The 15,706-nt window shown below is 53.6% G+C and overlaps 4 protein-coding genes across 4 annotated transcripts; 2 read left to right on the top strand and 2 right to left on the bottom strand.

Annotated features, from left to right (window-relative positions):
- Positions 1–96: 96 nt before the first annotated feature.
- On the top strand, positions 97–9,823 carry CABS01_10689 (uncharacterized protein; the record flags this gene model as incomplete). The annotated part of the gene is made up of 2 exons (XM_060544044.1): positions 97–6,623; positions 6,673–9,823. The coding sequence occupies 2 exons, from the start codon at positions 97–99 to the stop codon at positions 9,821–9,823; spliced, it is 9,678 nt and encodes a 3,225-aa protein (XP_060398768.1).
- Positions 9,824–10,382: 559 nt separating this feature from the next.
- Positions 10,383–11,336, bottom strand: CABS01_10688 (uncharacterized protein; the record flags this gene model as incomplete). Its single annotated transcript, XM_060544043.1, has 1 exon — positions 10,383–11,336. The coding sequence occupies one exon, from the start codon at positions 11,334–11,336 to the stop codon at positions 10,383–10,385; it is 954 nt and encodes a 317-aa protein (XP_060398767.1).
- Positions 11,337–11,644: 308 nt separating this feature from the next.
- On the bottom strand, positions 11,645–11,914 carry CABS01_10687 (uncharacterized protein; the record flags this gene model as incomplete). The annotated part of the gene is made up of 1 exon (XM_060544042.1): positions 11,645–11,914. The coding sequence occupies one exon, from the start codon at positions 11,912–11,914 to the stop codon at positions 11,645–11,647; it is 270 nt and encodes an 89-aa protein (XP_060398766.1).
- A 2,256-nt stretch (positions 11,915–14,170) lies between these two features.
- CABS01_10686 (rhamnogalacturonase A precursor) lies at positions 14,171–15,629 on the top strand (the record flags this gene model as incomplete). The annotated part of the gene is made up of 3 exons (XM_060544041.1): positions 14,171–14,597; positions 14,654–14,992; positions 15,058–15,629. The coding sequence occupies 3 exons, from the start codon at positions 14,171–14,173 to the stop codon at positions 15,627–15,629; spliced, it is 1,338 nt and encodes a 445-aa protein (XP_060398765.1).
- Positions 15,630–15,706: the final 77 nt, after the last annotated feature.

The following is a 15,706-nucleotide window of genomic DNA, read 5'->3' as shown; positions in this document are numbered from 1 at the left end:
CGAGTCTCTCCCTTCCTATGCTTCCCATTACCGATACACGATAGAACACCAACCTGACCCTCCCTCGCCAGGGTTAAGGCGCCACATACAGACAAGATGTTGGAGGGACTCGTTGCCGGCCTGCTCAATAGGTTCTTGGGCATGTACGTCAAGAATTTCGATCCAGCACAGCTCAAGGTTGGAATCTGGTCTGGCGATGTCAAGCTACGCAACCTCGAGCTTCGGAGGGAAGCTCTCGACCAGCTGAAGCTTCCCATCAACGTCATGGAAGGCCATCTCGGCGAGCTCACACTCATAATCCCATGGTCCAACTTGCGTGGCGCGCCCGTCAAGGTCTTCATCGAGGATGTCTTTCTGCTGGCCTCCCCCCGGGAAGAGGCTGCGTATGACGAGCAAGAGGAAGAGCGTAGGAAGCAGAGAATCAAGATGGAGAAACTCGATTCTGCCGAGCTTCTCAAGGAGAGGTCTCAGGAGGGTATGAGCCAGGAGGAGCAGAAAAAGAGCCAGACATTTACCCAGAGCCTGGTCACCAAGATTGTCGACAACCTGCAAGTCACAGTCAAGAACATCCATATCCGATATGAAGATTCCATTTCCGCTCCCGGACACCCCTTTGCACTTGGTGTGACTCTCGAGGAGTTCAGTGCTGTCAGCACCGACGGCCAGTGGAAGCCCACCTTTGTCCAGGACTCGACCAAGAGCACCCACAAGCTTGCAACCCTCGGCGCCCTCGCCGTCTACTGGAACACAGACACAGAGCTGCTCGGCCCGGGCCGAGAGGTCGATACTGGCGACAAACCACCGATGCCGCATGATGAGATGGTTGACAAGTTCAAGAGCCTGATAGGGTCGACCGAGGACACAGGCCTCAACCACCAATTCATCCTGCGACCCGTCAACGGAAAGGCAAAGATTGTCCTCGACAAGACGGGGGATGTCCATGCTCCCAAGGCCAAGGCCAGTCTACTCTTTGAGGAGATTGGTCTCGTAATCGATGACGACCAGTACCGTGATGGCTTGATGATGGTTGACCTTTTCCACTACTTCATCCGCCACCAAGAGTACAAAAAATTCCAGCCCAAAGGAGTCACACCCAAGGAAGACCCCAGGGCCTGGCTCAAGTTTGCTGGTGACTCCGTCCTCAGCAAGATCCACGAGAAGAACCGTAGATGGTCATGGGAATACTTCAAAGAACGACGTGATGACCGCCAACGCTACATTGAACTCTTCAAGAAGCGCAAGCAACAGCAACAACTCAGCTCCCAAGAGAACGAAGACATCAACAAACTCGAGATCAAGCTCGATTACGAGGATCTCCGATTCTGGCGATCTCTGGCACGGAACCAGCTTAAGAAGGAGAATGCCGCTGCCCTAAAGAACCAGCCCCCTAAACAGGAGCAACAGGGCTGGCTGGCGTGGGCCTGGGGTAGTGGCCAGAAGCAGCAGGAACACCATGCTGAGGATGATGAGAACACACAAATCACCGAGGAGCAGCGCAAAGAGCTCTACGACGCCATCGAGTTTGACGAGAAGACTGCCTTGGCAGAGTCAGTTGATGTTCCTCGGGACTCTGTCAAGATGCAAGTTGAGGCATGGCTGAGCACCGGAAGCTTCACGCTGAAGAAGAGCCATAATGGCAAGCGGAGTGATCTTCTGAGCCTGCACTTTGATGTTTTCAAAGCCAAGGTGCTGCAGCGTCCTGATTCCTTTCTGGCTGATCTCAGTCTGGGTGGACTTCGTGTCAACGATGGCACCACGCCAGACTCACTGTTCCCCGAGATTGTCAGAGTCAAGGACGCCCCCGAGATCCACGACCAAAAACGCCTAACCATCGAAGAGCTCGAAGATAACGACGACGAACCCTTCTTTCGCTTTGAGGTCGAACAAAACCCCATCGATCGCGAAGGCGACATTGCTCTCAGCGGATCCCTCAAGCCACTCGAGATTGTCTGGAATCCAAACTTCGTCGTAGGCGTGGCCGACTTCTTTAGACCACCAGAACGACACATGGAGTCCATCACGGCGCTGATGGAAACCGCCGGCGCCACCGTAGAGACCTTCCGAGAACAGACGCGGGCTGGTCTGGAATTCGCTCTCGAGGAGCACAAGACCATCAATGCCCAGCTTGACCTACAGGCCCCGCTTATTATTGTACCGGTCAGCATCAACGTCAAAGAATCTACTTGTCTAATTCTGGATGCCGGTCATATCAGCGTTAACAGCGAGCTGGTGGACCAGGACACTATGAAACAGATTCAGTCGAAACAACGCCAATCGTACACTGACGAAGACTTCAAGCGCTTAGAGTCTGTCATGTACGACAAATTCTTGGTCAAGCTCTCCTCCACCCAGGTGCTGATCGGTCCCTCGATCGAGGCGACAAAGGCTCAAATATCGAACAAGGACGACACACAGCACTTGCACGTGGTGGAAGAGATCAACGTCGACTTTGTGGTTGAGACTTCGATTCTGCCCAAGGCGCCAAATCTGACCAAACTGAAGGTCTCTGGCCACCTTCCCATGCTCCATGCAACCATATCAGATTCCAAGTACAAGAATTTGATGCGAATCATCGATGTCGCCATCCCCAGGTTTGGCAACCAAGAGCTGCAACAGGCGCAAATCAAGGACTCCCAGGACCAAGCAGTGACAACTCGCCCACGTGGCCTGAGTACCGCCTCTAACCGATCGCGTTCTCGCAAGGACACCAATAGCCGCCGGAAGTCTTCTCAATTCCCTTTCATGCAGCAACAAACTGCCATCGTGATTGACGAAGATGACGACGATCAGGACGAGTTTGAGGACGCCGACGATGGTGGTAGGAGCAACAAGGAACAGCTCAAGCTCCAACAGCGTTCTTTCGAGCTCAAGTTCAAGGTCGACACTCTCAAGGGATCCCTCTATCGGAGCGATCCTGACAGGAAGAAGCCTGATCAGCTTCTTGTCGAGCTTGTTGCTGAGAATTTCGACCTTCTTTTCTATCTACGTCCATATGACATGTCTGCGGAGGTCTCGCTTGGTTCCGTCATCATGGACGACTTTGTTGACAACCCTCCTGCGGAGTTCAAGTCCATTGTTTCATCTGGGGACGTTGAGGATCGAGAGCAGAATCGTAGTCTTGTCAGCGTCAAGTTTACCAAGGTTAATCGACTATCACCAGAGTTCATGCCTGTGTATGAAGGTGTGGAGACGAACGTTACCGCCGCAATATCGACTATCAACCTCATCGTTACGCGGAAGACGCTTCTTACCTTGCTTGACTTCATCCTGGCAACTTTCACAGGGAACAACAACGAGGCAGCGACGCCTCAAGAACAGAAGGCCATCTCCGATTCGGAGGACGATGACGAAGGTGTTGAGATTGCCGTTGATGCTCCTCCCGAGGACGGGCCTACAAACGCAGGCTCCATTAGAGTCAAGATCGACCTGAAGAGTATCCGTCTGATCCTGAACAACGATGGAATTCGCCTAGCAACCCTGTCTTTCAACCATGCCGATGTTGGAGTCTTCCTTTTGGGCAAGACGATGCGAGTCAATGCTAGACTGGGCAATCTCAATCTGGTTGACGATATCAATCAAGGTGTCTCGGAGGATTCCAACCTGAGGCAACTCATTTCTATTCAAGGCGATGAGCTCGCTGACTTCCGCTACGAGACGTTCGATGCTACCAACAAGAAAGCGTATCCTGGATACGACTCATCGGTCTACCTACGGGCTGGTTCCGTCAAGCTTAATTTCCTCGAGGAGCCCTTCCGGAAGATCATTCAGTTCCTCGTCAAATTTGGCAAGATGCAAGCCATTTACAACGCCGCACGTCAAGCCGCAGCGTCCCAGGCCACCCAAATCCAACAAAGCACAAACAAGTTTAAGTACGACGTTGTGGTCAAGACGCCAATTGTCGTCTTCCCTCGGGTCGTCAATCACGGCCAGCCCAAACGGGACGTTATTACTGCCTACTTGGGTGAGATCTACGCTCAGAACAAGTTCGCGCCCTTGGACGATTCCCAAGACTCCCAAATTGCGACCAAGATCTCCGCAGGCATTCGCAATATTCGTCTGACGTCCGATTTCAACTATCCTGGTGACCTTTCAGAGGAGTTGGAGTTGATCGACAAAGTTGACTTGGGCTTTAATGTCACGTATGCCGAGCACCAAGATGGCACAAAGCGACCCGAGCTCGAAATTGAAGGAAGCATGTCGGATTTCAACTTGAAACTTACTCAGTACCAACTGAGGTTCCTGATGGAGATTTCGAAGGCAGTACCAGCAGCGTTCGCCACTGATTCGGAAGAGCAAGATCAGGAAGCTGAGCGAGAAGTAGACAAGGACACTCTTCAAAGGGCAAGATCCATGCCACTTGACAAGAAGGGTAGCGAGGAGGAGAAGCAAGTCGATCTTGGGCCCGAACTGTCACCCAAGAACCAGACATGGACAAAACTAGACCTTGTCTTTCAGGTCAACACAATTGGCATGGAGCTATTACTTGCTCCGGATGACAAGCCGATCGGCAAGCTTGAAGATGCCAGCCTGTCGCGCTTCTCTTTGGACGTCACCAAACTCAAGACGAGAATGCTCAACGATGGTTCGCTCGAAGGCGAGTTCCTGATCCACTCATTCACGATTTACGACAGCCGTCCGCGTGAAACAAACAAGTTCCGACGTATCATGACTTCTTCAAACAAGGAGGTTCAACAACTGATGGCCAGCATCACAATGTCTGGCGGCCAAGACAGAAGCCTAATCGCAATCGTCACCGTTGACAGCCCACGCATAATCTTTGCACTCGACTATCTCTTTGCCATCCAGAACTTCGTCATGGTTGGCTTGCAACCGGAGGAACCTTCTCCGGTAGACGATGAGTCTCTGTTCGAGACCCCCGACGAATCAGAAGCCGACGCCGACTCAATGCAAGTCACTTGGTCCAATAAGCCCAAGTCCCAGAAGAGCAGTAGAGAGGGCGCGGAAGAGCCGCAGGCAGAGACGGAGGAGAAGCCACAGAGCACCATGAGCATTGCGTATAGGGTGAACATTGTCGATGCACAGGTCATCCTGATCGCCAACCCCCTCAGCGCAAGCTCCGAAGCCATTGTTCTGGGTACTAAGCAAGTTTTGCTTTCTCAGCAACATGCTCTGACCTTCCAGGTCTCCGAGATCGGCATGTTTTTGTGCCGAATGGATCGATTCGAAGACTCGCGTCTCCGACTCATTGACGACTTTTCAGTCCAAATGTCTATGGATAGCTCGAAACCCAACATTACAAGCATCCATGCTGATATTGAACCCCTGATTTTGAGGTTGTCCCTAAGAGACATTCTGCTCGCACTTCAGATCGCAAGCAAGGCGACTGAGCTGTCAGATCAACAGCAAAAGGATCAGAAGGAGAGCAAGAGCGCATCGGCAGCGGACGAGAAGGCGAGAAAGCTGCGTCAAGCAGGTCTGAAGCAGCGGACTGCCAGTGGCAAGGGCCCTTCAACCATTGCGAATAAGACTATGATGTCCAAGACTGCATTGGTAGCAGCATCCCAGGCCAAACAAGCCCATAGTGATTCCAATAACACAGCTGTTCAAACTCAGCCGAAGCGCCACGAGGAACTTTCGGCAACAATCGAGGGCATCCGCGTTGTCCTTATCGGCGATGTCCACGAACTTCCCATTCTGGACCTGGGTATCAAGAACTTTACCGCCACGGCCGAAGACTGGTCTTCGAATCTCAAAGCTGAAACTGCGATCGATATCTATACGAACGTGTACAACTTTTCAAAGTCCGCGTGGGAGCCTCTGCTAGAGCCTTGGCAGGTCGGATTTGGCATTGCGAGAGAGCAGCAATCGGGTCTTTTGTCCATTGATGTCGCTTCCAAGAAGATCTTTGATGTCACAATCACAACAGCTACCATCGCTTTGGCGTCCAAGTCCTTCGCTTTCCTTAGCAAGGATGAGGATGTTCTCGGCAAACCGCGTGGTGTGGACGCCCCTTACCGCATCCGGAACTATACCGGATTTGACGTTGTCGTACAGTCAAAGAGTATGACGACGGACGACAACATGACCGCGCGTCTCGAGGACGGGCAGGAAGTCCCTTGGAGCTTCGAACCGTGGGAGAAGATGCGAGAGAACCTCTCGACCGAGAGCAGTACTGGTAGTGTCGGCATTCACTTGGAAGGTAGTGGCTTTGACCCGGTCAAGAACGTCAGGCTGAACCGTGAGGGTGAAGCGATCTACGGCCTCAAGCCGAAGACTGACAACATTTTGCACCGACTTCTCGTGGAGGTCACCCTGGGCAAGGACAACGTCAAATATGTCACTTTAAGATCGCCCCTCGTAGTTGACAACCTCACCCAGATCCCAGTCGAGCTCGGTGTCTACGACGCGCAAGAGGGCCATCTGCTCAAGATTGAGAAGATCGCGCCCGGTGAAAGCCGCCCGGCTCCTGTGGGTGCTGTGTTCTTGAAGTCTCTACTGGTACGGCCCGACTCTGGATTTGGCTACGCCTGGTCCTCTGAGACCTTGTGGTGGAGAGATCTCTTGAAGCGGCCAACCCGGACGATGGTTTGCAAGGGGGAAAACGGGGACCCGTTTTACTTCCAGCTCAACGCCACCTTTGATCGGTCGAATCCTTTGACCAAGTAAGTCTGCCATCATCTTAACATGATCCTTGACTAATCTCTCGTTCAGAAACTATCCTTACATGCGCATCAAGCTCTCGCCTCCAGTCATCCTCGAGAACTTGCTTCCTTACGACTTCAAGTATCGCATCTACGACAAGAACACCAAAAAGGACTGGGCAAACTTCCTCCGCAAAGGTGGTCTTAGCCCCGTACATGTTGTAGAGCTATCACACCTCCTCCTCCTCAGTGTTGACATGCAGGACACTGTCTTCAAACCCAGCGACTTTGCCATCATCAACTCCGGGGCTTCGGATGATTTCAAAAAGGAAGACAGGCTGCTCTGCAAGGACGAGGAAGGCTTGCAGCTCAATCTTAAGCTTCACTACCACAAGATCCCTGATAGCGGTGGAGCTTTCCGAGTCACGGTCTACAGTCCCTACATCATCCTGAACAAGACTGGTCTTGACCTGCAGATCAGAGCCAAGGGCTTCTTGCAGGGCGCACGACCTGCAGCCGGACAGTCGACTCTGTCCTCCAGGTCTGGCAATAACCGTCCTAGAGCTACGCCATTCATGTTCTCCTACGGCAACGACGATCATAGAAACCGAGCCTTGCTGCAGATTGCGGATTCGGAATGGAGCAAGCCGCAGAGTTTTGACGCCATCGGAAGCACAACCGAGGTGGTGCTGCCCTCGCCCTCCAGGAACACTGAGGTGCACATTGGCATCACCACCGAGGCTGGAGAAGGCAAATACAAGATGACCAAGGTCGTTACCCTCGCACCACGATTTGTTCTGGAAAACAAGCTTGGAGAGGAGATCAACGTACGCGAGTCTAGCTCTTCTGGGTTTATGACGCTGAAGCCCGGCGCCCATGAGCCACTTCACTTCATGCAGAAGACCTCCATCAAGCAACTTTCGTTGTGTCATCCCGGCATGAACAACCAGTGGACCTCTCCTTTCAACATATCAGACATTGGAACCACCCACGTCAAGATTGCCAAAGCAGGCCAACGCCAACGTCTGATTCGCGCTGAGATCTTAATGGAGGGTGCAACGATCTTCCTGCATCTCAGCTTGGAGACCAAGAATTGGCCCTACCAGATGCGAAACGAGAGTGATACGGAATTCACATTCTACCAGGCCAACCCTAGCCTGGACGATGATGGAGTCGAAGACAGATCCGGCTGGAGGCCAATCAAGTATAGGCTGCCGCCTAGGAGCATCATGCCATACGCATGGGATTTCCCGGCTGCCAAGTTCCGTGAGATCATCATCAACGCCCATGGCAAGGAAAGACATGTCAAGCTCGCGGAAATCGGCAATCAGATTCCAATGAAATTTGCGACAACATCCGGACAACAGAAGATTATCGACATCAATGTTGCCGCTGACGGACCTACCCAGACGATGATTCTGTCCAACTTCAGGCAATCCAAGAGTCTGTATCGACAGAAGTCCAAGTCCGGATCTCGCACGAGCACCGATGGCTTTGAGGTCAAAGACCAAGAGACGACAGCAACCTTCCGCGCTCAGCTGAAGCTTTCGGGTATTGGAATTTCGCTCATCAATTCACAACTAAAGGAACTTGCATACGTCACATTCAGAGACGTCTCTCTTCGTTACCACGATTCTCCTCTACATCAGACTATCGCTCTATCTGTTAAGTGGATTCAAATAGACAACCAGCTGTACGGTGGTCTGTTCCCGATGATCTTGTACCCGAGTGTCGTGCCAAAGAGGGCTCAAGAGGTTGACGCACATCCTTCGCTTCACGCCATGGTTACTCGCGTGAAGGACGATTCCTACGGGGTGCTGTACATCAAGTATGCAACACTGTTGATGCAGCAGATGACAATCGAGCTCGATGAGGACTTTGTTTACGCTGTCTTGGACTTCTCCAATATTCCTGGGGCCGCCTGGTCAGACACCAATGAGGAAGGCAAACTCTGTGACGAGGAGCTGGACATCCCAGAGCCGCAGCGGCAGCAATCTGGCCAAGACATCTACTTCGAGCTGCTCAACATCCAGCCCATGCAACTCGACCTCTCCTTCATGCGCACGGAACGAGTCAATGCCGAGGACAAGACGTCGTCTCGAAACCCTCTCATGTTCTTCCTCAATGTCATGACGATGGCCATCGGTAATATCAACGACGCGCCGATTCGCCTTAATGCACTCATGCTAGACAACGTTCGCGTGTCCGTAGCTGCCTTGACACAAAACATCACGAGTCACTACAGCCAAGAAGTTCTCTACCAGGTTCACAAGATCCTCGGGTCTGCCGACTTCCTTGGAAACCCCGTTGGTTTGTTCAACAACATCAGCTCCGGCCTCACGGACGTGTTCTACGAACCCTACCAAGGCCTCATTCTTTCGGACAAGCCCGAGGACTTTGGTATCGGAGTTGCGAAGGGAGCCGCGTCACTTGTCAAGAAGTCTGTCTACGGCTTCACCGATTCCTTCTCCAAATTCACTGGGAGCTTGTCCAAGGGCCTTGCAGCTGCGACTCTCGACAAGCAATTTCAAGATCGTCGTCGCATTACACGTGCACGCAATCGACCCAAACATGCTCTGTATGGGGTCACCACCGGCGCCAACTCTTTCTTCACAAGCGCCGCTTCTGGCGTGGGTGGACTCGTCCGCAAGCCGTTGGAGGGTGCTGAGCAGGAGGGCGCTGTTGGATTCTTCAAGGGAATCGGCAAGGGTGTCGTCGGATTCGCTACCAAGCCCGCTATTGGCGTTCTAGACATGGCCTCGAATGTCTCGGAAGGCATCCGCAACACGACCACCGTCTTTGACGGCTCAGAACTCGATCGCGTCCGCCCTGCTCGATTCGTGCCCTCTGACGGTATCGTGCGACCGTACAATGCCCGGGAAGCCCTTGGCCAGTCATGGTTGAAGCAGGTCGACAATGGCAAGTACTTCAACGAGAACTACATTGCCCACCTCGAACTGCCACGCGAGGACATGGTTGTCATGGTCACTTACGCTCGGATTTTGCTTATTCGTAGCCGGCGACTGACATCGGAATGGGATGTGCCCCTCAAGGACGTACAGACGATTGCCAAGGAGCGGACTGGCCTGAGCCTGACGCTGAGGGGAGGCACGAACGGTCCGTTCCTACCTGTTGGCGATGAAAGTGGCCGCGCCTTTTTGTACAAGATGGTGGCCGTCGCTGTGGAGGAATTCAACCGTCGGTTCAGGGGACTCGAGTAAGGCGGGAGGCGGACGGTGTGACACTGTGGCCGTGTAACAGGCCGAGGCTGGTTCGAATACATGAGGGCAGGTCTTTTTGACTTGATTCACCATTACTTCTCTTCTTTTTTCGAGGCCTGTAAGCATAGCCTCGCGATTTCATTAGCAATTACATATACTTTATCTTGTCTTGTGTTAGCACGTTAGGACCCTTTACCAGCAGCCGTGAGCTCACAAAAGATCTGCTGACGAGGCCTTTGTATAAAAGCGGCAAAGTACATGGGCAGTAAATACCCCTCCCTCCCTGGTATCAGTTGTCACGTTCATCATTTGCCAGCGCATTTACAGTTCAGTCATAGCAATCGCAACAAGAAAGGAGTGTGGGTGTATTATCTTCCAAGTGACCAAGTTCAACCAAGATGCGCTATTATACTAAAATCAGAAAAGAACAAACGCCCTAATGCTATGCTCAAACTCCACCCTGTGATGCCATCTATACCATCTTCCATCCTCGGATGCTCATCAATCACGATTGACGATCCGTCTATGTATGTCCAACTCCTTGTTAAAAACCAACCCTTTAGTTGGAGGGGCAGTAGCCGATAGTGCAAGCGTCAGACTTGCAGCAGCCGCGGAAGCCGTTGGCGCACGACTGGAAGAATCCGGTGCCGGGGGCGCAGACAGTGGGATCAGCGTTGGCATTGGACTTGCTCTCGGGGGTCGGGGTGGCGGTCGTCTGAGGGGCCGTCTTGGTCACCGTCTCAAAGGTCTTGACGTCCGGGCAATAGCCAATGGTGCAGGCGTCCTGCTTGCAGCAGCCGCGGAAGCCGTTGGCGCACGACTGGAAGAAGCCGGTGCCGGGGGCGCAGACTGTAGGGTCGGCGGCGCGCTTTGAGGGGGAGGCGATGGCCAGATCGGGGCAGTATCCCAAGGTGCAGGCGTCGGATTTGCAGCAGCCGCGGAAACCGTTTGAGCAGGACTGGAAGAAGCCGGTGCCAGGGGCACAGACGGTGGGATCCTGACGCTTCTCGGAAGCAGAGGTAGTAGGGCAGTAGCCGAGAGTGCAGGCGTCAGACTTGCAGCATCCACGGAAGCCGTTGGAGCAAGACTGGAAGAAACCAGTGCCGGGAGCGCACACCGTCGGGTCCTGACGCTTCACAGAGGCCGAGGGACAGTAGCCAATGGCGCAGGCGTCCTCCTTGCAACATCCACGGAAGCCGTTGGAGCAGGATTGGAAGAATCCGGTGCCGGTAGGGCAGACGGTGGGGTCGGTGGATTGCTGGCTGGCCGAGTGGCCGGGGTTGACGGGGGTGGTCTCGGCCGGAGCGTTGGCGGAGGTTTCGGTCACGCCGGGGCAGTAGCCGATGGTGCAGGCGTCGGCCTCGCAGCAGCCGCGGAAGCCATTGGCACAGGACTGGAAGAAGCCAGTACCCGGCGCGCAGACAGTGTCGTCGCGCTTGGTGTTGAGGGAAGGGCTTGCCGAGGCAAGAGTTGCGACGGCAGCGAGGAAAGTGAGGACGATGGAAGAATGCATTGTTGATTGATAGATGTGGTGGATTCGAGTTTAGATTAAGCAGAAGTTGACGATTGTGAGAGTGATGGAGTCGAGGTTTGCAGATTGAACGATTGTCCCAAGGAAAGAGAAACCGACAAAGGAAATAAGGAAATAGGAAAGAAAAAAGAGGAAAAGAAAATGTGAAGTTATAAACAAGTTGTTTGAAGTGATTGTTGATGAGAAGAAAGAGACGCCATATCGGGGGAGGAACCAGGTTGGATTTATACACATCTGACAAAAAGTGAAATACAGGTCGTTTGCACGGAATCTATTTTCATTGCCATCTCTCAGAGTAGCCTATGCCTTACCACAACCGGCTGTGCGTTCAGCGGGATCTCGCAAAGAGGCCGCGACGTGCCAGTAAGCCCGCCATTATCGTGACCAAGGCGTGTCGTTCCTCCTAAGCCGAAATTGGTGTGTAAATCAAACAGCACGTCGGAAGTCTGCTGCGCATACGCACCGCCCGCTGAACTCCCGGAGCTGAAAGCACGTCGCCCTACGGAATAAAGTATGGCATAGGCTATGCAGAGTGAGACGGGCATCTGCATCCCTTGCATCCGGGTGTGATGAATCCTCCTTCATCTTCTTCCCCCGGACTCGGACCTTTCCGAGCAAATGGGTAGCTAAGGATGCAAGCTGCAGAACCTTGTGGTAGGCAGAGTAGCACCGTCAGCCCCGATTGACAAACGCGATAGGCGTGCGTCGCAGGGCTGAGCTGCAAACCGAGTCTCTGCTGAGCGTCTTGGTGCTGAGGGCGGAGGGACGAGTCGCCGACTAGGACGGTTCGAGTCAAGTCGATGGCCGCCGGGAGGAGAGCCAAAGGAGTTCCAGAGGCGGCGGCGCAGTTGCACCTGTCAGACGCCAGAGGGCTGGGTCTCACAGACGGTCTCACTTGGACCTCTGGGCTCTCGTGGTTGGTCCCATGCCTTTTGCTGACATACCGCTCATTTTGCGCTGCAGTGGTAAGCTTATTCTTGGCTCACAGGATGTTGAGGGGTCGTGCATATCGAGATCTCAGAAGCTAGAGGTGGATGGTTAGAAACGGAGATAGGAAGGGAGAAATGGTGCTACTTTGGCATCGTGGATTGCTCATGTAGTAGCCACGTAGCTTCGTCACCACATGTGCGAAGTACAAAGCATGTACGAATATCAGTCTCGGGAACAGGCTGACAGCAGCCGCAGCGTTGAAGCTGTTGCCAAGGTACATTGACTAGCCTCTCTATGTAGTATCCATCTGCTCCTAGAACCTCTAACTGCTAAGGGTTGAGGTTAAGAAGCGAGACCGCTGATTAACCCGCGTTTGCCGTCCCGTGATCATTGACGAACTCACGAGTGGAGGAGGTTCCGCTCCATTTTTGTGGCTCTTTGCGTGGGCGAGTCAAGTGCCGGCAGTAGCCAATAAATGGGAGTTCCTGATCAAGAAGATCTTCATCTAGATTCTCGAACCACTGCACAGCGGGTCACATCGAGAGAGCTCTGAAGAAGCTGGAAATGGTTCGTGGCGGGCCGAGTCCCGAAAGAGAAGGAGGATGGAGAGAACATTCTCCGAACGGCACGCATAACCCGATAGTAGTCCCGATCTGTTGCTTCAACGTCCCCGTCTTGGCTCACGGAGCATCGCCGTTATGGCACGGCGCTTGGCAGTCCGAATGGGAGCAGTTCCAGAAGCATTGGTTTTTGGGCCAGTTCGGAGGACGGTACACGGAACTGCATACCCGGACGTTCTGTATCTGATACGAAGGCTGCGGACACTGTTAATCAAAATAAGGACTTGGGAAATTCTCCCCCTAGGCCGTTTCCAACTTGGCCCCGGCAGTGGGATGCCGATATTTTCTCGTTGGGACGTGGGACATGATGCTGGGTAGAATTTCTGCCGCGCCTAGATCATCAGTCGTCAGCCCCCCCCAGTTTAGATCTTGATATGATCATACCCAAAATGCGGGATGATGGTTGAGACAGTTTCTTAACTTGTTGGGCAGAAGATGCGGCTGGGTCATCTCTTTTTAATCAGTCTGTGGCCCTTGCCGTGGGCAGCGTGTGCCAGAAAAATGGAATATACTTTGAAGTTTTGACCACGACGGGACGAACTGCAACCATGACGCGGCTCATCTGTGCCGTTTCCTTTTGTTTCACCAAAGCTCACCCCAGCGCCGCTCCAGGTCGCCCCCTGATGGCCCTGGTTCATCGAGAAGATTTGACCTTGGGTTTTTGCATAGTAGGGATGCTGAGGTAAAGCAGTCCGGCAAGCAGTACCCCTGACAAAACTACCGGGGGTAAAGAGAATGGTCTGGCGGCCAGGCCCCGATAGCGCCACCAAGTACTCTATTTCATACCTCTAATACCCATTCGGGACGGCATTTGAGTGAAGCGAGCTCGCTCTTAAGCCCACTGTCTGTGTTGTTCTTTTAATTAATTAACACGGCGTCAGAATCCCGGGCGCAGAGGGTTCGATTTTCATGATTCGTCAAACAGCCACTCTCCAGAGCACCTGTTCCGTTCAATTTCCCACAAACAATGGGACGGATCGTGGGGTCGCTGGCGGAAGCGGCGTGGGCACTGCAAATGGCGAATCGACCACAGGAGTCGAGGACTCGAGGTAAGGCTGCTGGGCCCATTGGTGGAGGAAGTTAGGGGAGATCTGAGGAAGGGATTCCTTTTATCATCTCATCAGGGCCCTTTTTCTCAAAGAGATACAAACTGATTGTTTTCCCTGATCATTCCGTCGTCCCATTCCGGTGCCTCTCGTTTTCTTTTTTGCTCTTCCAGTTCTCGACATTTCTGTCGGTATTCACTCGTTTTCAAAATCAACAAACATGAAGTTCGCTTCCTTTTCACTCCTTGCGCTGGGCGCTCTTATCCCGGAACTGGCCAACGCCCAGCTGTCTGGCACCGTTGGACCTACCACCAAGGCCGCGACCAAGGCCGCCAAGAAGACATGTAACATCACCAGCTACGGCGCCAAGACCGGTGCCACCGGAGACATCGGCGCGGCCCTCAAGTCCGCTTGGGACGCCTGCAAGACCGGAGGTGAGATCCTCATCCCCGCCGGTGAATGGGGTCTCGGCACTTGGCAGACTCTCTCCGGCGGAACTGGTGTTTCCATCAACCTCGAGGGTACCATCTACCGCACTGGAACTGCTGGCGGCCACATGATCATCGTCCAGAAGTCAACCGATGTCGAGTTCTACAGCGGCAACTCCAAGGGTGCCATGCAGGGCTACGGCTATGAATTCCACAAGCGTAAGACATTCCCACTCCAAACCAATCGCCACCACACAATACTGACGATTTGATAGAGGGCAGCGGTGTCTACGGACCTCGTCTCCTGAGGTTCGTCTCTGTCACCGACTTCAGCGTTCATGACATTGCTCTCGTTGACTCTCCGGCTTTCCACTTCGTCATGGACACCGTCACCAACGGAGAGGTCTACAACATGATTGTCCGTGGTGGCAACCAGGGCGGTCTTGATGGCTTCAACTTGATGGCTGCCAAGAACGTGCACGTTCACGACGTTGCCGTCACCAACAAGGACGAGTGCGTCACTGTCAAGAACAAGTCTAGCAACATTCTCGTCGAGAACGTCTTCTGCAACTGGTCCGGTGGCTGCGGCATCGGCTCATTGGGCGTTGACACTGGTACGTCTAGGCTCCGAGAGGAATCTCTCTATTACGACGCAATCACTAACAAGAGTTGTTTGTAGCCATCTCCGACATCCACTACCGCAACGTCTACACCTCCAACTCCAACCAGATGCTCATGATCAAGAACAACGGTGGTGATGGTGCCTTCCAGAACGCCAAGTTCGAGAACTTCATCGGTCACGGCAACGCCTACTCCCTCAAGATCGACTCTGCCTGGACCGGCCAGAGCAAGGTCGCCGGCAACGGTGTCGAGTACAAAAACCTGACCTTCTCCAACTGGAAGGGCACCGCCGCCAACGGTGCCGCTCGCGGTCCCGTGGTCGCCCTCTGCGCTGCCGCCGTCCCCTGCGAGAACATTGACGTGTCCGGTATCAACATCTGGACCGAGTCTGGCTCTTCCATCGTCGACAAGTGCAACAACGCCTTCGGCACCGGTCACTGCATGCGCACCGGCTCTGGGACCTACACCAGCACTGCTACTACCAAGACCGTCACCAGCTACTCCGCTGCCACCATGCCCGGCCTCGTCACCGCCGGACTCGGCATCACCAAGTCCATCGACATTCCCGCCATCCCCACTACCTTCTACCCTGGTGCCAAGCCCGCCAGTGCTCTTGCTGGCGCCGCTTAAGCGCGAGAAGGCCATGAACGCGAAGCAACCAGGACCCGGCTCGACAAGAAACGAGCCAATCTCATTTTCCTGTACAT

The sequence above is a fragment of the Colletotrichum abscissum genome (genome assembly GCF_030869225.1).
Source record: "Colletotrichum abscissum strain IMI 504890 chromosome Unknown Scaffold_28.1, whole genome shotgun sequence".
Lineage (NCBI taxonomy): Eukaryota > Fungi > Ascomycota > Sordariomycetes > Glomerellales > Glomerellaceae > Colletotrichum > Colletotrichum abscissum.
This window is presented reverse-complemented; position numbering and strand designations above follow the sequence as displayed.